The sequence below is a fragment of the Larus michahellis genome, chromosome 19, assembly GCF_964199755.1.
Source record: "Larus michahellis chromosome 19, bLarMic1.1, whole genome shotgun sequence".
In the NCBI taxonomy this organism is placed as follows: Eukaryota; Metazoa; Chordata; class Aves; order Charadriiformes; family Laridae; genus Larus; species Larus michahellis.
This window is the reverse complement of record NC_133914.1, coordinates 408403-429242: the sequence shown is the minus strand read 5'-3', so window position 1 is coordinate 429242 and position 20840 is coordinate 408403. Positions and strand designations below refer to the sequence as shown.

Below are 20840 nucleotides of genomic sequence, written 5' to 3'. Positions count from 1 at the left end.
TCCCCGGCGTGATGTCAGCGCAGCCCTGCCTCCGCAGCCTCCCCATCACACCCCTCAGCTGCACGCAGCCGCCCATCACACCCCACTGCTGCTTCCCTTCCCAACCGTTGCCACAGCGACAGGAGGGGGAATCCCATCCTCTGTTCCTCCACCTCCCAAAGCCTCGCTTGGTGCTTGGTGTCGCCCACCGCAGCTCTTCCTAAAGAGCCTGGAGACCATGGAAAGGACAGGGTGACACCAGGGAGACAGTGATGGCCTCGGGGGAAGGAAGCCATGGCTCAACACACCTGGAAGGGAGAGCAGAGGCAGTCATGGAGGCAAGCTCAGACAAAACAGGAACTCACCTTCTCCGCAGCAGTTACCACCAGCATCCCCAGCGCTTTTCTCACCGTGCCACCCCCTCCATTCATTGCTCTCCGCCCGTTCTTTGTTCCTCAGCACCATGTACTCTGTTTCAGGGCTGTGCACATGTGTACTGCGCTTATACAAACTCTCTACAGACAAGGGATTTGTGCTATCTGCCCACAGCAGGCACTCTGAGTGACTTCTCCTCACTCCCAGGTCAAGATCATAGATCAGGTATCGATCAGAAACTTAAAACCAGCTCCAAGCCAGACCATCAGGAGTCAGTGGACTCATTATTACTAACCACAAATCCACAGTGAAGGGTTTTTCTGCAATCTCTCTTTCGCAGATGGTTTCATCAGGAAAAGAGAAGGGGAGATACTGTATTTTTAGGACTGCAGCATATTTTTAATGGAAAGAGATGGCCCAGGGCTTTTCATCCCTCCCCCCAATCCAAGATGCTGTTTCTTTTCATCAGAAATACTGCTGCATTAGAGAACAGGTCACTTCCTCTATCAGTGAGAATTCAGTGTCCTATTTGATGCTGGTCCTTGTGCTATAAATAGGAATTTTCCCCTTTTATAGTTGCTGAATAATTGTGTGTATGAAATATGAACACAGTTTTCAAAAGAGTGCCTGATAAGCAGCTTGCTGGAGTGAAATCATTGAGCAGAAGGAATTTACAGCACCTGCAGAGCATCGCGTACTGTGGAAAACATTCAAGGTCAACGTGAGAGAGACAGGTCACAGAACAGATCCAACTACAGAAGATGTAGGCTCGAGCTAAACAGCCTCCCCACAGCAGCCTTTCCCACAGCACCCCGACAGTTCATTTCACGCTCCACACTTAGGTAAGGATCAAACGGAAGAAGCCCAGCTCAGAGGAGCCAAGACTTCTCCATGCCACGTACTAGAAAGCCAGGAGGAACAGGCAGAACAGGTTTTTAAAACAACAGCAGACAAATAGGAGAGGACACAATCCCAAACAACCAGGAAGAGCATAGTTTAAGATCCATCATCAAAAACAACAAGGCAAGCACACCACAAACACCAGAGAGGCACAAGCTTGCCTTCAAAAGAGAGAGAATGCTAATTGGAGGTACAGAGGGGTAATAAAAACACCAGAGCACAGAAAGACTGAATGGCGGAGGAGCCAGAGCGCCCAATTATGCTGAAGAAACGAGTCATTTCTGGAGGAAATGGGCACATGCAGCCTGACCCTTTCTGCTGCCTGTCCCCAGCGCCCAAACAAAAGCCCTGAACACAAGCAGGGCTGCAAGGGGGTCACCAAGGGCATTGCGGAAAAACAACAACCCTCCATCAGCACATCAAGAATAGCCTTCCTCTGAGATACCTCAGAGAGCCAGGGTCGGGGTCCCTGCAGAGGCAGCACAAAGGGAGGCCAGGAAATGCTCTCGTTTCTTGTGTTAAGAGATTTTTGCCTGCATGGCTAGAGAAAGGCACCACTGGAGGGGAATGGAGGGATGCAACAAGGTATGAAAGGCAGAAAGCAAGTGAGCAGAAACAGAAGACACAGTATGCGGCCTCCAGTTACTGCAGGACGAGAGAAGGAAATAACATCAGCTCCTCCAGACAACGGTGATGCAAAGGGAGGGGGGAAGGCCAGAAGTTACATCAGTTAAAAATACCTGAAAGGAGCTCTGACCAGGAAGGGTTGGGATACACAGGGTCTCAGTGCCTTCAGCATCACACATGAAGGAACAGTGGAGAAAAGCAGCAAAAGACACCATTGCTATGGCGATATAAAGCACTGGAACACACTCAGCAAGGAAAAGAGATAAAAGGAATTACGAGCCACATTTTCAACTGCACAGAAAAGCATCCTTGAGACAGGATCAGGCCCGAGGATCCACCCAGCTCAATTGTTAGTTGACTGCACTGTCATCCGCCTCGTCTTCCACGCTGTCTGCAGGTCAAAGAGGACACAGCAACAGATACAAAATGTAAAGGGGTTATTTTATTATTGATTCAGAGGTTAGACAAGGCACCATTTGATCTAAAAAGAAATGCAAAAAAACCCAATTAAGTGTTATTTTTGCAGTCAATTAAGAAAGTCTCTTTTGCATTTCTTCAGAATTGTGTAAATTCCAGCTTGGTCGAGATCACAGAAAAGCCACCCCATTGCCAAGTAAGGCAGGCTTGGACTAGAGCCGCAGCCCCTCTGTTCAGCAGCAGAGAAACCTTGAGAAGTCTCTATGCCCAGGTTTAGGAATGCAGCAGAACAAGAAAAACAAAACTTCCAGGAAAAGACCATGGCATCTTTTTTTTCCTTTCCATTTCAGACATGATGAGTCATTTGTTCATTTTGGTCCTCGCAGACAGGAAGCAAACTTTAGAAAAATCACAGCAAACCTTGCAGTGGCCTCAGAGTACTGACAGCCCATGAGACAAGCCCCGAAAGTCCTGGAGAAGCCTGGAACGGCATCTAGCCCTACCCTCCTAACAGGTCAAGGACCTGCATCTGATCACTAGCGCAGGTATTTCACTCTGTACAATTGTTTTGCCTCCCAAAACTGTGATTTCTAAGGAGAAGGCCATCTCCTCTTCACAATGATTCTGCTGAATAAGAAATCCAAACAAAACCCAACCAAATCAGCCCCCAAGCCCCTTGTCTACCACCTCCTTATACCCCTCCCATCAATCATACCCCCCTCCCGGCTGCCCTCCCTGCCTCCCCTGCACCCAGGGGAGGGCTGCAATGGGTGACGTAGCAGAGTGTGCAGCGTTTGGTGGTCTCTCATCTGGTTCACGGAGTCACTCAGCTGCAATAAATGGGAACAAAGAAAAAAATAGATTTAGGGGGAAAAAAACCCAAAATTAATCATGGTTTATGGCAGAAAGAGGCTGGTGAGCTGGATGCAGAGTGAACACAAAGGGGAAAAGGAACGGAGAGTGGAAGAACACATTGTTCTCGCTGTGGAGTAAAACCTCGACCAAATCCAGGAACACCAACTGGCCGTTATAGCAGCACCCAGGGGGCTGCAGCGCTCCTTTTTGACTCTCTCAAGATGCCAAGAGAAGAGCTGCTTACACTCAGAATTTGTTTAGTCACTGAGGTGCCAGAGCAGCTCTAATACACTTTCCTCTCTCCCTGGAGCACGGCAGTACTATGCTAAACGCTTTCCCAACCTCCCAGCGCACCGACGCCACGCGCCGGGGCTGCCCTTTGACAGGAAAGCCAGAGACCATCAACAAGGCAACGGCCATCTGCGGGATCTCAGGGGACTGCAGGCTGCTGACAAAAGCAGCACCATTTACTTTAAAACCCTTTCAAAACCCTTTCTCCCCGCAGTCATGTGCTTTCAAGAGCAACAAGTGAACTGTATTCAGTTTCTGCTGCTATTTCCAGTTTGCCAGAAGGGAAGAAGTTGTTTCCCTGGAAAGGATGTACCGGGACAGAAAGCGATTTTCAGAGAAAAGAGAAATTGTCAAGGAAAAGCGCAAGGGATTCCTGAGGATTAGGCACCTGCCCTGGAGACACAGCCCACAGCAGCTCAGCGCACAGGAGGGAGACAGCCCAGCTCCTCGAAAGAGGAGGGTACTCAATAACACCAAATCAGTAAACATACACGGAAGGCCAAAGGACAAAGTTTCATTGGGGCCAGTCTGCATTTACAGCGGGGTCCTCTAGGAAGGGCTGGAATCCCACATGGGCAAAGGTCGTCACCAGCCTTGCAGGGTCACCATATAGCAGCGTAATGGGGCTGAGAAGCCAGGGCAATAACCACAGTGCACATGGTGTCCTCAGACAGGCAGCCTGACGGAGCTGTTTGACTTGCTCAAGAAACAAGTACATTTCCATGATCTCATAACGAAGGTCATTGGCTCAAGGGCACATGAAGCCAGTGGTTAATAATGCTGTCTCTCAGGCCTTGAAAAATCATTTGTTTTGCAATAAGGCTTTATTTAGACTTTGGGACGCATCTTCATCTCTTTGGCCAAAGCCAAGGCAAGAGTGAAGAGATAAAAGCCAAGTCCTCAGGAGATCCCAACTTGCTACACACAGTGACAGACTCTGACCAGAAACTTCATGTTGTTAAAAAAAGCAAAGAGCATCTCACTAATATTTGCTGTATTATGTCCCACAGATGAGGAGAGGCTGAAAACCAGCAGCTCTCACCCACCCTCCTTCTGCCCCACAAGTCCCATCAGAACAGGAGGAAGGCAGGCTGTGCTCTCAGGTAACCTGCCATCCCACAGAGAACAAAACACACACAACGAGAACAAGTTCTCAGCCAGCCCCGAGCAGCAGCAGGCTGCACTCACACGCACACGGCCAAGCAGTCCCTCCCATGGCTGCTCCGTGGGACATGGATGGACGGACGGACACACACACACCCCCCTTCACATGCTTCCCACAAGCAACCCCGTGTTTCATTTCCTGCAGCCGACAGCGAGCATCACCTATCTGGCACCCAAGGTCCCTCCCCCCACTGCTCAGTCCTGATTGCCAGCCACCTACTAGTCCCCTGTGGAGCTACCAGGAGGAGCCGAAAGTACAGCCCCGTACAGGGAGCTACAGCTCTGGAATGAAACAAAAGCCTTTTGACCCAAAGGGCCGTAAACCCCATTTCTGGCAGCTGGTGCTCGGGCTCGCTGCGACCTCTAGGGGCCAAATCTCCGGCATCCACAGACAGACTGACGTCCACATATACTGAGATACAGACCGTTAACAGCTTGTTTAATAGAGAATTAGACAGCCCTGCCTTGGGCTCTATCATCTTGCCCCCTCCTCTTCTACTCTGCTTAGCTCTTCACCCTCCCTGGCCCCAGAGAGACAGAGATGGAGGACAGAGAGAGAGAAAAGGGAGAGCTCCGTCCTGGGACGGAGCCCTAAATGAACATAACCAGGTCTTTACATGTTGCTCTCGAGAAGGCTGCCAGGATGCTAGCAAACACCACGTCGGGAGACTGGGAGGCATCCACCGCCGTATGGATCCCTCGCTTGCTGTAGTAGGAGACCAGAGGAGAGGTCTGTGTGTGATAGGCCTTCAGCCGGGTTTTCAAAGCTGTTTCGTTATCGTCTGAACGGCGGATCAGGGGCTCTCCAGTGACCTGCGAGAAGCAAGGGGACAGTCTCCAGCTAGCTGCGGCCTGGCACGCTCCCCCCTTCTCTCCACAGCTATGACAACCCCTGCTCCCCTCCTCCAAGCCAGGCTCCAACGCAGAGCTGCAGAGGCGATCCCCAGGTCTGCAGGGAGAGCGGGGCAAACCCACAGCAGCCGCAACAAGTCCCGCAGCAGTCACTGAAGAGAGAAGGATTCAGCATCATGGTCTTTCCCACACACACCACTCTGCTTGCTAAAAAGAGCCCAGGGAGCCTTGAGAGCAGACACCAGCTACAGCTGCTCCCCAAGAGGGAAACCAGTCCCAACCCACTGCAATTTCAGCAACAAGTTCTGAGGCTGGCAGAGCCCAGGCTGGCTCTGCAGAACAGCCATGCCCTTCACTCACCCCTCCAGGCCTCACTCCCCACAGTGCTGTCGGCTCAGGCTGCCCAGGCAGCTCCCCACGCTCCCCAGAAAGCCAGGACAGAAGGTACGAGAGGAGGAAAGAAACAAGTTTTTCCAGGGATGCTGCAAAGCATCAGCTAAACCCAAAGCAACGTAAGCTGTGGCCTTGGGAGCTCACATACATCGTCCTTCATGGGCTCTTTCGGGGGTCTGAACTCCTCGTGATAAGAGCGGCCACTTGCTGGGTGAATCAGCCTAAGACAGAAATCAAGTGTCAGCAAAGTAGCCCAGTGCCAGGACAAGGTCTCCTGAACCCGCCACTCATCAGCACAGAAACATCTGCAGTAGCAACCCAATTAGCCTCAATTAAGAAAAATCTCTTATGGCTATTTCTGTACCAAGGGCCTCTTCAGATGTTTGAAAAAAGCAGCTGCGCTAGGAGATGGAAAAGGGATTTTTGCTGTATGCGTTACTGGGGAAGGGGGCTTTACTGGAGGTGTGAGGGTGACACAGGGCAACAGCAAACAGTGAGATGTCTGTGTGCCTGCACGACTGCAGCTGACCCTGGACAGGGTGTTCAGCAGTGCCTGAACATGTATGCAGTGTCCTGTGCAAGGGAGTTCCAGAGAAGTAAGAACATGAAGACATTAGCTGTCAGACACCAGGCTTAAAGGCTGAGCTGGGTCACCAAGGACGCCGATTCATATCGGCAACCCCTATTTATAGGACAACGAAGGGGCTCTGTTCAAGGCTGGCCCAAGCACAGGACAGCAGGCAGGGGATCAGGGCAGGAAGACTTGAACAGAGCAGAAATCAAACGAGCACTGCAGCTAGCCCTAAACACTCTAAGAATCACACAAGGATCCAAAATTAGGATGCTCTCCCCTAAACTAGGAAACCCCACCCTGTGAACCAGGTATTTTGGAGAGAAGAATTACCGTCCAGTGATTCTTCGGATAAGCAAGGAGTCGGGGATGCTGAACTCAATGACAGAATCCAGCTTCTCTCTCCTCTTCTCCAGGAGCTCATCCAGCTGTGACAGAAGACACCCAGCTCAGAGGGGCAGAGGCACAGCCAAGGGACCCCTGTCTCTGGGGAAGGGGGAGATGCCAGAGCAGCCCCCGAGCAGGAGCTCACGTACCATTTCGGCCTGCTTCACAGTGCGTGGGAAGCCATCCAGGAGGAAGCCGTTCTTGCAGGGAGGGGAGTCAAGGTTGTTCTCTATCAGCTCCACCACCATCTCGTCACTCACCTGCAAAGATCGGGCGCATGGTCAGGAGGGACACCCCGATTTTACACCCATCTCCCTCCAGAGCTGCTGTGCCAGCGCCCAGCCTGCACCAGAGCTTTTTTACAGCCACTCCTGGTCCCAGAGGCAGCGGCCACAGTGCAGGGCACTGCGGTAACAGGGCGAAAGCTGCGTGTTCAGACCTGCCCACATCAGGGAAACGCTCCCGGACATGGGTGTCAACTCTAAAACGTGGCTAATGTGACATTTCACGCCAGGGACACTCCAGCCCGTGCAAGGACTTGGACCAGCACAGTAACCTCACCATTACAAAGGTTGCTTTATTTCAAGGAAGACCATCAGCTTGATGACAAACTCCCTAGATTATTTTTTTTAAATCAATTCACTCTACAGAATATCGACATAACCTTTATTTCTGTTACTTTGTACCTTCACCCACACACCCCTCTCAGGGGGAGGCATGGCCAGGAAGGGCAAAGCAGGCGAGTTGCTCATTGACTCTCATAAACCTTGCGTGAAGGTAAATGCCCAGCAGTCGCTGACAAGCCTCGCTAGATAGTTTTTCCCGTATCACGATATCAGTGTACTGCCGGGATTAGTGCCTTTTCCACACTTGGAAAGTAATAACAGATGCTGCAGCCCAAACAATAGCTGTTTATTTCAGAGTAGCTCTCCTCGGCAGCAGCAGTGTTTTCTCCAGCACGCGCAGCTGGGACGCAGCAGGACCGGGGACAGGACTGTCACAGCACACAAACAAGAGCCCTGGAGCAGGAAGCGTGCGGGCAGGAGGCAGTTTGGGTGAAGGAACAGGTCACTTCTGCACCTTCCTGATTACCCCTTTCAGAGAAAGGGGTCCTGCTTCGTCATCGAGCATAAAAAACCCATCCCGAACGCTGCTGTGCTGCCAGCTGAGTTATCGCAGAGCCAGAGTACGCTGCTGGGATATACCTGCAGAGCCACACACACGTGGCAGATACCCCCAGCCACTCCAGATAACGTCCTTATCTTTCATAACCAGCTGGGATATTGCAGGCTCGGTGTTGCAATGCAAGCTTTGAGCGAAAGCTGGAGGTACGCCACGTCGCTCTTCTCTTGGGGGGTCTGCAGATTCCCCACGGGGCGTTACTGGCCTGTGACAGCCAGCAGTGATGCTCAAGATCTGCCCCACATCACTTAGCTTTGGGGCAAGTTGCTGCAATTTGATGTCCCTTGACTTTCCCCAAGATATTTCAGTCTGATACTTAGATCCTCAGAAAATGAATGTGTCAGAGATTCTAACTCCTGTCTCTCGGGGCTCCAAAGTCTCTCTTTCACACAGCATTACGCAGCACCCGCCGTAACTACCACAGCAACACCCCCGAGTCTATTTTTACCTTACAGTTATGAGCAAAAGGGCATTTATGCAAGAGCTGGGACACAGATGAACCCTCTGAACAAACTCTTCCACCCCACAGGGGTCCGTCCAGGCGTGATGTGAAAGGCCACAGGAGCCGCCGAGCGGGGCTGTAACGTCCTGCAGCTCCAAGGATAAACCTTCACCTCAAAACAGTGACGAGGAGCCACCACCCAGACTGCACCCCCTGAGTGGTGGAAAGAACCAACCCATGGGCACAGGCTGCTTGTGAGCAAGGAGGGATTTTGAAGAGGAAGGTTGTTTTTATAGGATATTTCTCCTGCAGGATAATAATATGGAGAACACACACTCCTGCCTTCACCCTACAATCTGCCCTTCCTCCACTAATTGGGTTTTGTCATTGAGGCTTCTAATTAAGAGGTGGAATTTGACTACCCTCATTCCAGGCGCTACCAGACCATCTCCCCGCTCCCAGCACGACTCCCCACTACGCACCAGCTTCCCCGCGTCCATCGTCTCTTTCAGCCTCTTGCCCAGCTCCGACCCCGAGGCCACCATGGCCCGCAGCATGTCCCCGGTTGCCAGATGGCAGACGCAGTAGGTCTCGGCCAGCTTCGGAGCCTGCGGGAGAGGACAGACACCGTGTGAGCTCGCCGGGAGGGTTTCGCACTCCTCTGGGGGCCGAGGCCCAGCGGGGTTGGGACCCCCCCAGTCCCGGTGGGGCCTTGTCCCCCACAGGGATGGCTGTGACCGGCCAGCACGTGGCAGGGTCCGGCACACCACCCTGAGGGCCGGGTGCTCCGGGACTGGGCCACCGGAGATGGGGTACCGGGAGACGAGGCGGGGGGGGCCAGGACAAAGGGTCCCCCCCGCCGCCGGGATCCCTGGGGTCGGCGGGTCCGTGTCCCCGAGCCGTTGTGTGAGAGGAAGCCCGGTGCCCTCCGGAGCACGGGCAAATCGCACGCCCCGGTCCCCCGGCGGGGGAAGCGGGGCCGGACGCCCGCGTCCCTCCAGGCGCTGGGCCCAGCGGTGGGGAGGGCCGGGCGGCCCGGTCCCGCCGGCCGCTCCCGGGAGGGGGGCCCAGGATCCCCGGAGCTCCCTCGCTCCGGTGCCCCCTCACCTGCGTGCCCTTGCCGGCGCCGGGCGGCCCCAGCAGGACGGCGCGAATCCCCCGCCGGAGCCCCGGGCCCGGGGCCTGCCCGCCGCCGCCGCCCCCCGCCTGCGCGCTCGGAGCCATGGCCGCCGCCGACTGCGCGCGCCGCGCCGATGGGCGGTGACGCCGGCGCCGCGCGACCTGTGGGCGGGGCTTCACGGTTAGGGCGGGGTCCTCGCGGAGTGGGCGGGGCCACGCGAATGAAAGCGCGCCCTGTCCGCGCCGCGCCGTGGAGTCACGGAGGGTTTGGGTTGGAAAAAGACGGAGATTTGGGGTTAAAAAGAGATAGAGGGAGACGGGGACCTTAAGGGTCATCCAGTCCCACCCCCCTGCCCTGGGCAGGGACACCTCCCACCAGCCCAGGTTGTTCCAAGCCCCGTCCAGCCTGGCCTTGAACCCCTCCAGGGATGGGGCAGTGCTTGCCCCCGGCGCTGCGTGGGCCACCGGCCTCTGCGTGGGATGGGTTCCCCGCACTGCGCTGCATGGGCTGTGCATCGCAGCGCTGCTGGGCACATCCAGAAGTGAGTGACCGCGCTGCTGAGAGCTGGTACCCCTCTGCCCTCCTTCCCCCGTTCCTGCACGGCACAGTCCAGGCCTGGGTGCTGGGTCAGAGCACTGGGAAAACAGGCCAGGATCTCAGAGGAGGCAGGTGCTTCCTTGGCCCTGGTTGCAAGGAGAGTCTGTGGCAAAGCCAAGACCACAGGGTTAAATGTCAGAACCCAGGAAAAGTCGGTACCCTCTCACCTCCTCAGTGGGACAGCAGCCCCTCCATGCATGGAACATTATCTCCTCAGTAACACCAGAGAGGGAACTGCAAATTAACCAGAAGAAGAAAAAAAATCCCCTGCTCAGCCTGTGGTGTTTATGGGATGGAGCAGTGGAAGTGTTTCAAAGTGCACAAATGCAGGCAAAGACAGGACTGATTGACCAGACGGGGCATCTGCATGTATGGCAGAGCTGGATCTGCTGCCGGGGAGCCCAGTGAAACTGGCAGCAGCACAACAAGGGCAGAATCAGTCCCTGACGTCTTCCCGACTACCTCCCACTGCCAGGGTCCCAGCCAAACAGGCGCTGCTCAGCCTTTAATCTGCAGGAAGCCTCGTTTCCCTGGCAGCAGTATTTCAGAGGTATTTTTGGCTCTCTTCCCCCCGAGGGTCCCTGCGCACTCGATGCACACGCGGCCACGCGCGCTCTTGCACCAGGGCCGGGCTGCAGGCAGGCTGGCAGTGCTCCAGCAGTGCTCCGGTGCGGCGGGGACTCGGTGAGACCCCAGGGTGTCTGCTGGGGGTATCCCCAGCCCTGGGAGGGGGTGGGCAAGGGGGGGGGAGATTCCCCGAAGGGGATGAAGGATGCTCGGAGGCAGCTCAGCCAATGGGGTGGCTGGGTTTGGTTGCTATGGCCACGGTCGTGAGGCAGAGCAGGGAGGGGGGCGCTGGGATACAAGGGGTGTAGACCCCCCCCCTCCTCTGCAGGGGTAGCTGGACCAGGGGCTGGGGCAGGCAGGGAACCGGGGCAGGAGGAAGAGCCGCCGCTGGGGCCAGTTCATTCTCCTGGGAGACCCATGGGCATAATCTGTTTAAATGATTTCTAAGGTAATGGGGAGGGGGGGCTGCGCAGGGCTGCTGGGCAAGCTGTCTTGCCTGGCACAGTGAGGATGCCTGTAGATGCTGAGTTTGGGGAATGGTGGGTGGAGGGCATCCTGTCGTCAGTGCCCCTCTCCCTCACTAACCCCTTGCACTGCCTCTCCCCAGAGACCTCGGACCCCCGGCAACAGCTACACCTCGGGGTGCTGCGGGAGCTCAGCGTTCCTCGGGGGACCCCCCTGGCAGCACGCCTAGTCACCCAGGAGCGAGGAGTTGCACCATGGTAAGGAGGGGATGCCCAGGGCTGGCAGGAATGACCCACTTCATTGCTCATCCTTTCTGTGCCCAACCAGGGTGGGCTGCGTGCTGGTTGGTGATGTCTTTGGGGAGTGAAGGGTAAGGCTGGATGAATTTCTCTCCTTTCTTGAGTATGAAGCTCTGAGAGCTTCAGAGCGCAGTTTTTCTCCCCATTCCCCATCACTGGAGTTTGCTGTTGGTGCTTGCTCAATGCATTACAACACCCTGCCGCTCTGGGGTCAGTGTGGTCTTTCTCCTAGTGCCCATCCGAAATGTCACGAGTAGGTCTCTGCAGAGGAGGAGCTGGTGTGCAGCCCTGAGAAATGAAACCTCTGTCTCTCGCTCGCTTCAGATCAGAGGGACCCTGTTCCTGTAAAAGCCCTGGAGCTAGACCTGAGTTATTGGAGTGGAAATGTTTCCTGCGAGCTTGTGCTACGTTTTCAGCTCCTTGGGTTATGGGACGGGCTGGAACCAGGGGAGGAGGTTGTTAAAGCTAAAGCTCCGCTAAGTGTGCAAGCCAGGAAACACCGTGCAGCTTAACTTGTCCCCTTGTTCCACACCCTGTGTCACGGAAGAGATGTGAAACTGGAACCACAGCACGGATCCAGATCATCCCCAGGTGGGCCGGCATCAGTGGGTGTCCTGTGCTGTGCTCTTTAAAGATGCCTCCCATTTCATGGGGCTTGTGCACCTGGGAAGGTGGGTCTGTGAGACTTCAGCTGTTTGAAAACCACAAGGGAACTTCACGCTGTGCAGCGTACGGCAGATCTAGCTACATGCCAGAGCATGAAGGGACATGTTCTGGCGTATATAGGCCAACTGCTTTGCAGTGAACTTGGCTTTGTTGTTAACTGTGTTGGTGCCTGAACTGCTGCTGAAGAAGACAGGGCTGCTGTGCGCCAAAACAAAGCTCTGAGCTGCAGAGAAAGGTGTCTCCTCCCCCTGGAGAGGATGCTTTCACCCACAGTAGGGCTCTCAGCTGAGGCGCTGGTTTGGAGGAGAGCAGCGGAGAGCTCTACCTAGGGCAGTGCTGCCATGTACAGCCCATGGGAGGGATGGGGAGCACCTCGGGGTGCAGGCTGGGTGGTGTACACTGGTGGAGCTTCCGGGCCTTGCCTCAAATATTCCCTTTCTTTTTCCAGTGTGTGTTGCATACTTAGAAGGAGGCTTTACCCTACTCGAGGAGGCTTTAAACTAGTGTTATCACACCTTGACCATGAATCGGTACTTGGACGAATCCAACTTCATGATGGTGGAGGAGGGCTTCACCACCAGAGACCTCCTGGAGAACCTCCTCGTGGAGCTGTGCCAGGAGGTAAGGCCTGGCGGCTCTGCTGCTCCCCGGCAGCCAGCACTCCCTTGGCAGAGGTGGTCGCGGAGAGGCGATGGCTGCTCACTCCAGCTTTCTCCTAGAGCGACCAGCAAGCCTTCTTCATGGCAGACCTTGGAGACATTGTGAAGAAGCACCTGTGTTTCCTGAAGGCCTTGCCCCGTGTCAAACCCTACTTCCCAGTTAAGTGCAACGGCAGTGAAGGAGTGATCCGGCTGCTGGCTGAGCTGGGGGCCGGCTTTGCCTGTACCAACAAGGTAGGGTCATGGGAGGACAACTCGGGATGAGCATCCTTTGGGCATTTACTGGACAGTGTCAGTGCTCACGCTCCTTTCCTAAGTTTCCACTCACTAGATGATATTTACAGGGGCAGGAGTCTCCCTCTGCTGTCAAAACCCTCCCGACACAGCCCAGAAATCCCCATCCTCTGTCTGGTGGCTCAGGCTTGTTCACTTTGGCCGACATTCCTGTCCCTGGAACTGGTGTCCTGGCTGGCAGGCTTGGCTGGTGGCAAGGCACAGCCCTGGGGTGCCACTGCCACAGCTGTCCAACTCTCAGTGGCTTTCAGTCTGAGCTTTAAGCTCCCTGCTCCCTCCTGCTTCTCATTTGCTCACAGCCAGATTCCCAGGGAAGATCCAAAGTTAAGCTACTTACTTGTAGGTAATTAAATAGGACATGTTACTGGGAGGAGAAAGTGCAAAGAGTCGTGACAGCTCAGACCAGCACTGCTGCTGTCACCCTCACTGGGGCTCACAGAGGACACGTGCACCAAACGTGCCTGCGAAACCCACTTGTTTTCTCCCCTCCTGGTCTCATGCCGCTTATAAATATCTTGCCGCAACCTGCCCCTGCCAGGACAAAGTCCGCTGTGATCCCTTTGAGCTCTTGCGGATTTTCCCTGGAAAAGCGCAGGCTGCAATGCTGGTGGTTTGCCCTTCGCAATGCTGCAAGCTGGCCGAGGCCCAGGGCTGGTGGTGGCCAGGTCCTGGGGACCTGCTGCCATGCGTGCCGTTTCCCTGCAGGCAGAGATCGCACGGGTTCAAAGCATCAGAGTCCCGGCTGACAAGATCTTCTACAGCAGCCCCTGCAAGCAGGTTGCCCACATCAAATACGCAGCCAGCCACGGTGTGCAGCTGATGACCTTCGACAATGAGGTGGAGCTGAGCAAGGTGGCCAGGAGCCACCCTCGTGCCAGGGAGGTGTCTGGCAGCATGGCTGGAATGGGGGGCTGGAGCAGGAGGTGGGGAGGTGGCTGTGGGGTGACAGAGGGCCCGAAAATGCCCCAACACAGTGTGGCTTTGCCCTGCAGGATGTTGTTGGGCGTTGCTGCTGACTCCAGCCCTTCTGCCCATCCGAGCATGATGTTTGGGACCACACTCAAGTCCTGCCGGCACCTGCTAGAGACAGCGAAGGAGCAGGCTGTGGAGGTTGTTGGCATCAGGTACAGCACATGGTCCTTTTTCCATAGGGGTGCTCAGCCCATGTTAGACCGGGCTACATGGAGCTTTGACTTGCCGGAACAATGCAGGGGTCCACGGAGCCACCAGCTGCTCTGGCTGGGAGCAACCTGGGGAGGTTGACCCTTGTTGGGACAAATTTGGGGCAGGTTTGGCCCTCAGAGAGGGTCTGTGGGGCTCTGTGGGGCTGGCCAGGCAGTGTGGCTTGGGAGGGTGTGTGGGAAGCGCAGAGCTGCCCCCAGTGAGTGACAATCCCAGCGCCGTGTCCCCTCGCTCCTGTCTGGGGACGGGTGAGCCCTGCTGAAACGGGGACTGTGCCCTCAGCTTTCACCTTGGGAGCCGCGGTCTGGAGCCCCAGACCTTCGCTCAGTCTGTGGCTGCGGCGCAGCTGGCCTTTGAGATGGGCAAAGAGCTGGGCTACCGGATGCACCTCCTGGACATCGGAGGGGGATTCCCTGGCACTGAGGACACCAGAGCCCGGTTCGAAGAGGTACGCAGCTCCCAACGCCTGCACTCATAAGACAGAGAGTAAGGCTGGGGGGTCTCCCTGGGTTTGGCTCCCTGCAGAGGGACCGAGTAACCAAGGGGGAACATCTTCTTCCCATCCAGATGGCTGCCGTGATAAACTCTGCCTTGGACTTGTATTTCCCAGACGGCTGCGGGGTGGAGATCGTTGCAAGACCCGGGCGATACTACGTCACCTCCGCCTTCACCTTCGCTGCCAGCGTCACTGCCATGGAAGAGGTTCCCACTGAGCAGCCTGGCTCCGATGGTAGGTGGGACAGTGGGATGGGCCTCTCCATGTGCCCAAGCCCCTGAGACCTCTCCTTGCTCCCCCCCAGAGGAAGAACCTGACAGCAAGAGGAGCCTCGTGTATCACCTCAGCGACGGCATCTACGGCGCCTTCAGCTGCCTCTTGTTCGACAGCCCCTGCCCCAGACCTCAGCTGCACAAGGTGAGGGTCTGGCCAGGCTTGAGGAGACCCCAGCAGGTCCCTCACCTTGTGTCCCGTCACCTCACCCAGCCCTACCCTCCCTTGCACCATGGCTGCCCCACGCTCCGTGCCGGAGGTGAGCGGGGGCTGTGGGGAAGAGGCCATGGTGGGGTACCAGGAGGGCTGTAGCCAGACTCTGTGGCCTCCTGGGGTCGGACTTCAGGGTCGGGCTGAGGGCGGTGAGCCCCTGGCCCAGGGTGCCCAGAGCAGCTGTGGCTGCCCCATCCCTGGAGGGGTTCAAGGCCAGGTTGGACGGGGCTTGGAGCAACCTGGGCTGGTGGGAGGTGTCCCTGCCCAGGGCAGGGGGTGGCACTGGGTGGGCTTTAAGGTCCCTTCCCACCCAAACCATTCCATGACTCTGTGATTCGGGATGGATGGAGATGGGGCAGGTCACTGTGGCACTACTACACCCTCATCCCCTGCGGCCGCTCCGTCTCTTCCCCGCAGACACCCTGCCCAGAGCCCCCCTCACTCAGCACCAGCCTCCGGGGACCCCCAGGACACCCCGAGGACCACATTGCCGACGGCCTGGACCTGCCCCAGCTGCAGGTTGGGGACTGGCTGATTTTTGAGAACATGGGTGCCTACACCATCGCAACCTCCGCCCCGCCAGGGGGGGGTCCCCAGCCACACGTCACCTATGCCATGTCCCGCCTGGCCTGGTAAGAGACGGTCCTGCGCGAGCAGGGCGAGGGGCAGGGCTGGATCCCGTGGGAGATGTTGGCTTTCCCTCCAGCTGGGCTCTTTGCCCAGGGGAACGGGTCAAATCTGAGTCCCAGAACCTGGGATTTAGGGTAAAAACCTGGCCTCGGGGCAAAACTTAGATTTTTTTTAAACTTGAGCCAGGTTTTCACTGGGAAAGTGGCTTTTCACGGGCAGCTCGGTTCCGGCTGTTGCTCTGGGGGATGTGAGACCCCCGGAGTTCCCCCTTCCCAGGGCCCATCCCATGGCATTCTGGGAGGGGCTGTTCCCCTTTGCTCCCCCTCGTGTGTCTCCCCCTTTCCAGGAAAACCGTCCAGCTCTTCCAGGGAAAGCCGCCGCCAACAGAAGACGACCGGGAGAGCGTCTGTGCCCCCCTGTCCTGCGGCTGGGAGATGGTGGAGGCGCTCTGTGTCCCCCCGGTCTTCGCTCCTGCTGGCATCATCTGAGCAGTGCCAGTACCGGGGGGGGTCACCCCACTGCGCTCTCCCAGGGTGGGGCCCGTGGCGAGGACTGGGAAATATGTGCCATAAATCCCGTTCCTCCTGCCCGTGGGGTGTCCTGTGCCCACTGACAGGGGGTGGGTGGCGCCGAGCAGGTTTGGGTTCTGTTTTTTTTAAGATTCATGGTAATAAAGGGGTGTCCGGCACCACTGGGGGGGCTCCGTGGGAGGAAGCCCCCAGCTCTTCCTCCCCGCCTGGTGCCGGAGCATCAGTCTGCCATCAGCAGCTGCGTAATGAGGCTTTGCTCGTTAGGGAAAGTGGGGCCATTCACCCAAAGCTTGGATGCTGTTCAGGCATCCGGAGGGACACCTGGGATTTTGGGGGGGGTATGGAAATAGGGGGGTGGGCTCTGGGATGTGGGTGTCACTGGGAGGACTGGTGCCCGAGCTCTCCTCAGCCCTAACGAAGTGCCCTGCCCCTGGGGGGTTCCTGCACAGGTCAGTGCTGCGGTGGGGGGAGACGGGGACCCGGAGACCATGAACCCGAAGAATGGGGACACTGCGAGAGCCTGAAAACCGGGAACCGGGGCAACTGGGAGGACCCTCAGGCACCAGAGTGGGGTGCGCTGGGGGCAATGGGACACTGGGGACAGACTGGGGGGCACAAGGGCACTGCGGTGGGGGCACTGGGAGGACACTGGGAGCGCCCCAGAGGCTGCCACAGCGGCCGGCAGGGGGCGCTGGGGCGCGGCAGGCGACCTCCCCTCCGTCCCGCCAGGGGGCGCTGCAGCGGGAGAGGCCGCTCGTGCCGCTCGTCTCCCTGCTCCGCCGCAGCCGCCCGGCCGTAAAGCGCGATGTGGGTGTCGCGGCTGCGGTTGCGCTCGACGGCGGGCGACGTCGTGAAAGGCCCGTGAAGGACGGCGGCGGTTGCGGGTCCGTGAGGGAGGGGCTGGTCCCGGGGCGTGTCGGTGTCGCGACAGGCGCGGAGCCATGCCGTTCTGGGAGCTGCAGCGGCAGCTGGGCATCGATGTGGACCGGTGGCTGCTGCGGCAGAGCACGGCGCAGCCCTATGGCAAGGCCGGGGCCTGTCACGCCTTCGAGCGGGAGTGGGTGGAGTGCGGGCACGGCCTGGGACAGACCCGCGCCCGCCGCGAGTGCCAGCCCGAGTACGAGGATTTCATGGAGTGCATGCACCGCACCAAGCTGGTGAGCGCCGCCGGGGGGTGCAGGCGGTCTGGGGGGCCCGGACCAAGCTGGAGGCGGGGTACTGGGGCACCAGGGCCCGGCTGGGGACACGGGAGGCGCTGGGCCAGGCTGGGTTGAGGGCGCTGCCGGTCCAGACCAAGCGCTTGAGGAGGTCTGGGGCTCCGGCCCGGGCTGGGTTGTGGGGGGAGGGCTGCCAGGGGTGTTCCTGGCCGTCAGTCGCCCTGCTTTGGTGGTGCCTGGGGCCAACGGGCACCACCTCTGGGCAGGCAGCGTGCCTTAGTGCCTTACCCGGTGCGGGTGGGGGGCCTGGCCCTGCAGCAGCCCCTTCCCGAAGGGGGGCTGTGGTGGCAGCAGGGCTCTGTCCTCTGCAGTCCCTCCGTGCCTGCGTGGCCACCACCCTCCTCCTCTCCAGCAGCGTCTACAATCAGTCCTCAGCTGCAGCAGTGATGGAAGAAAATACTGCCTGGTCAGCTGTGGCCTGAAAACCCAGTTATTATCAATAGTAAAATGTGTTGCAACAGCCCCAAAGTCTTTGGCAGAAGGTGTGAATCTGCACTTTGGGTATGTGAGGAGCCCTGAGGGCAGGGGTTAGTGCAGGTGCCACGTGCATGTGGCTTCTGGGGGTGCTGGGGACTACCTAAGTGCTTCCCTGACTGCCGCCACCCCGTTGTGTGTCTGCCCCGACTCTCGTCTGTGCTTTGCCAGGCTATGCGGCTGAGAACCATCCTCGAGCAGAGGGACAAGATGATCAAGGAAGGGAAGTACACACCGCCTGACTACCACAAGGGCAAAGAGGAGCCGCGGCCTTGATTCGCAGGGGATGTGGCCGCTGGTCACCCGCAGAGTCATTGACATGGAACTCCTCTGGGAAGAAAACCCACGTCACAACCGGGTTACACTGTAGTGGTGGGATGGGGGCTGTGTGGGGGCCCTGCCCCTGCTGAAGGGGAACACCACCACATCAGGCATCGCTTGGGCTAGTAAATGTCTTCGGAACAGCGTTTGGCTCTGTCTTGTCTTTTTCTTTTTTCTTTTTTTTTTTTTTAGAGTGTTGTGGTTTAACCCCAGCTGGCAGCTAGGACCATGCAGCTGCTCGCTCCCTCCCCTGGTTGGGATGGGGAGGCGAATCAGGGGAGTGAAAGTGAGAAAATTCCTGGGTTGAGATAAAGACAGTTTAATAAGTAAAGCAAAAGCTGCACATGTAAGTGAAGCCAAACGAGGAATTTATTCGCTATTTCCCATCGGCAGGCAGGTGTTCAGCCATCCCTGGGACAGCCGGGCTGCAGCCACGCCCCAGCGGTGACGTGGGGAAGAATAATGCTGTAACTCTGAACATCCGCTCCTTCTCCCAGCTTTGTACACTGAGCACCGTGTCATATGGTGTGGGATATCCCTTTGGTCAGTCGGGGTCGGCTGTCCTCACTGTGGCTCCTCCCAGCCCATCGCTGGCAGGTGGTGTGAGGAGCAAAAAAGGCCTTGAGTGCGTAGCAACAACTGAAAACACCGGTGCGTTATCAATGTTCTTTTCATCCCCAGTCCAAAACACAGCCCCATGCTGGCTGCTAGCGAGAAAGTCAACTGCACCCCAGCTGAAACCATGGCACCGAGTACAGCGTGGCTTGAGGGCCTCGCTCTGTAGCAGGGGGGCTTTTGAGACACCCTAAAACACGGCAGTGGTGCTGGGGACGTGCCCCTGGGGAGGTGAAATGTTCCTGGAGCGGGAGGGAGCTGGTGCCGTGGGTTCTGGCTTTGTGCTCGCAGCCCGTCCCTCCTGCTGACCTGCGGGCACGCCTGCCAGGCGGCAGTCGCTGCTGGAAACAAGAGGAATAACCTAAAAGAGTTAAAAAAACCCCAACTATCCAAGCTTGTCTTGCAACGCTTCATCTTAATTTACAGCCCGCACACGCAACTGGTGCGTGGTGGGCTGTTCCCTCTGGCGGTAGTGGTATATGAGGTGAAAACCTGGTTAAAACAACTCCTTTTTTCCTCCAAATCCAGTACGGTTTTGTAACATCATTAAAGCAGGTGAGTACCTGGAAGCAGAGAGGGGGCAGCTCTGTGCTTTAATCCATGTTTTTAATACCGGTGATTGTGGGTTTAATGCTTAATCTTTGATGCAGGTGGAGCTTATGAGTTTCCTGATCCTCACAAATCCCACACTGGGATGATAAACGCCGTGTAACCTCCGCTGGGCAGAGACGGCCGCTGCCGCTTGCCGAGCTGTCGCAGACGCGGGTCTCTGGCTCCTGCCCCGCCATCGCCTGTGTCCGTGGGTCAGCAGCACGTCGGACACACAGCTCTGCGCTTGTCCCCAGCTGAGGAGAGCTGTCCTCGCGAGGGGACAGCCATGGCAGACCCTCGCTCTCCAAACACCTTGTGAATGATTAACCGGGTGGGGGAGAACGGCCGGTTTGAGGCACGGGCTGTGTTTAGAGAGCGCGCGCCTGAAATTTGGAGGGGTTGAAATTAAAGTATCGCCAAACGTGGACTGTGACAGGAGCGAAAGCCCAAACTCTGGCGACTGGGACCCCTCCGCTCCCCGCAGAGAGGGAGCTGCCGCTGCCACTTTGAGCTCCGGGGGGGCCCGGACCCTGCGGTGGGCACATGGATCCCTCCTGCAGCCGGAGGAGGCTTGCTCAGCCCTGGAAGAGCTGCCCCTGGCATACGAGGAGCCACAGCTTGTTTTCTGGGGCTCTCTGCCCTGCCCCGTGCAGTCCCGGCGTGCTGGGGTCACTGGGACAAACACCTCCCTGCGTTTCACCCCGGTTCCCCGTGGGCTCTGGCAATGACAGTCTCGCAGGCACCATCCCAGCAGAGTTTTGGCCTTTTTGGGATTTCTGCTGCTCCCCGTCGACCTTCTGTCCAGCAGCTCCCTCTGATCCCGCCTTCCCGGGCGCTGCCGGGAGGTTTCTCCCTTCCCCCAGGCCCAGATGGATCGAGCACCACGGCCCAGATGGGTTCCCTCCGCTCGGGCTGATTCACGGCTGCCGTCGTCATCCCGGCGTGTGGGACGGAGCCACCTTTCTCCCTGGCAGGGGCAGGCGCTGGTGGGGGGGGATGGCGTCGGAGAGCCCCGGAATCCGGGTCTGGATCTGAGGAGATGCTCTCCCTGGTTGTAATGGGCTGATAATCCTCAGGGATTTTGCTTTCAAATATGAAAACTGGTGGTGATTAGTTTCAGCAGAGAAAAACTGACGTAACGATGGCACTCAGGTGGATTTACGGCGTTTGGGCTATAAAAGCAGGCGAGGGGGAGC

At 57.3% G+C, this 20840-nt stretch overlaps 3 protein-coding genes across 7 annotated transcripts; 2 read left to right on the top strand and 1 right to left on the bottom strand.

The window, feature by feature from the left end:
• Positions 1 to 2301: 2301 nt before the first annotated feature.
• Positions 2302 to 9704, bottom strand: AK2 (adenylate kinase 2). 2 transcript variants are annotated; one of them, XM_074563220.1, is made up of 7 exons: positions 9543 to 9704; positions 8918 to 9043; positions 6961 to 7071; positions 6758 to 6852; positions 6002 to 6074; positions 5226 to 5421; positions 2302 to 3128 (listed from the first exon to the last, which is right to left on the bottom strand). In XM_074563220.1, the coding sequence occupies exons 1-7, from the start codon at positions 9657 to 9659 to the stop codon at positions 3121 to 3123; spliced, it is 726 nt and encodes a 241-aa protein (XP_074419321.1). In that variant the 5' UTR covers positions 9660 to 9704; the 3' UTR covers positions 2302 to 3120. The 2 variants fall into 2 exon arrangements, with proteins under 2 accessions (XP_074419321.1, XP_074419320.1); XM_074563219.1 differs by lacking the exon at positions 2302 to 3128 and having other exon boundaries at positions 5027 to 5421.
• Positions 9705 to 10695: 991 nt separating this feature from the next.
• On the top strand, positions 10696 to 16660 carry AZIN2 (antizyme inhibitor 2). 4 transcript variants are annotated; one of them, XM_074562805.1, is made up of 11 exons: positions 10696 to 10836; positions 11327 to 11441; positions 12598 to 12770; positions 12869 to 13042; positions 13808 to 13939; positions 14095 to 14226; positions 14567 to 14732; positions 14852 to 15014; positions 15085 to 15197; positions 15684 to 15898; positions 16243 to 16660. In XM_074562805.1, the coding sequence occupies exons 5-11, from the start codon at positions 13935 to 13937 to the stop codon at positions 16382 to 16384; spliced, it is 936 nt and encodes a 311-aa protein (XP_074418906.1). In that variant the 5' UTR covers positions 10696 to 10836; positions 11327 to 11441; positions 12598 to 12770; positions 12869 to 13042; positions 13808 to 13934; the 3' UTR covers positions 16385 to 16660. The 4 variants fall into 4 exon arrangements, with proteins under 4 accessions (XP_074418906.1, XP_074418904.1, XP_074418905.1 ...); XM_074562804.1 differs by lacking the exon at positions 10696 to 10836 and adding an exon at positions 10997 to 11167; XM_074562803.1 differs by lacking the exon at positions 10696 to 10836 and adding an exon at positions 10903 to 11167 and having other exon boundaries at positions 13808 to 14226.
• Positions 16330 to 18584, top strand: NDUFS5 (NADH:ubiquinone oxidoreductase subunit S5). Its single transcript, XM_074562807.1, has 3 exons — positions 16330 to 16441; positions 16876 to 17583; positions 18289 to 18584. Exons 2-3 carry the CDS (start codon positions 17368 to 17370, stop codon positions 18391 to 18393), a joined length of 321 nt encoding a protein of 106 aa, XP_074418908.1. The 5' UTR covers positions 16330 to 16441; positions 16876 to 17367; the 3' UTR covers positions 18394 to 18584.
• Positions 18585 to 20840: the final 2256 nt, after the last annotated feature.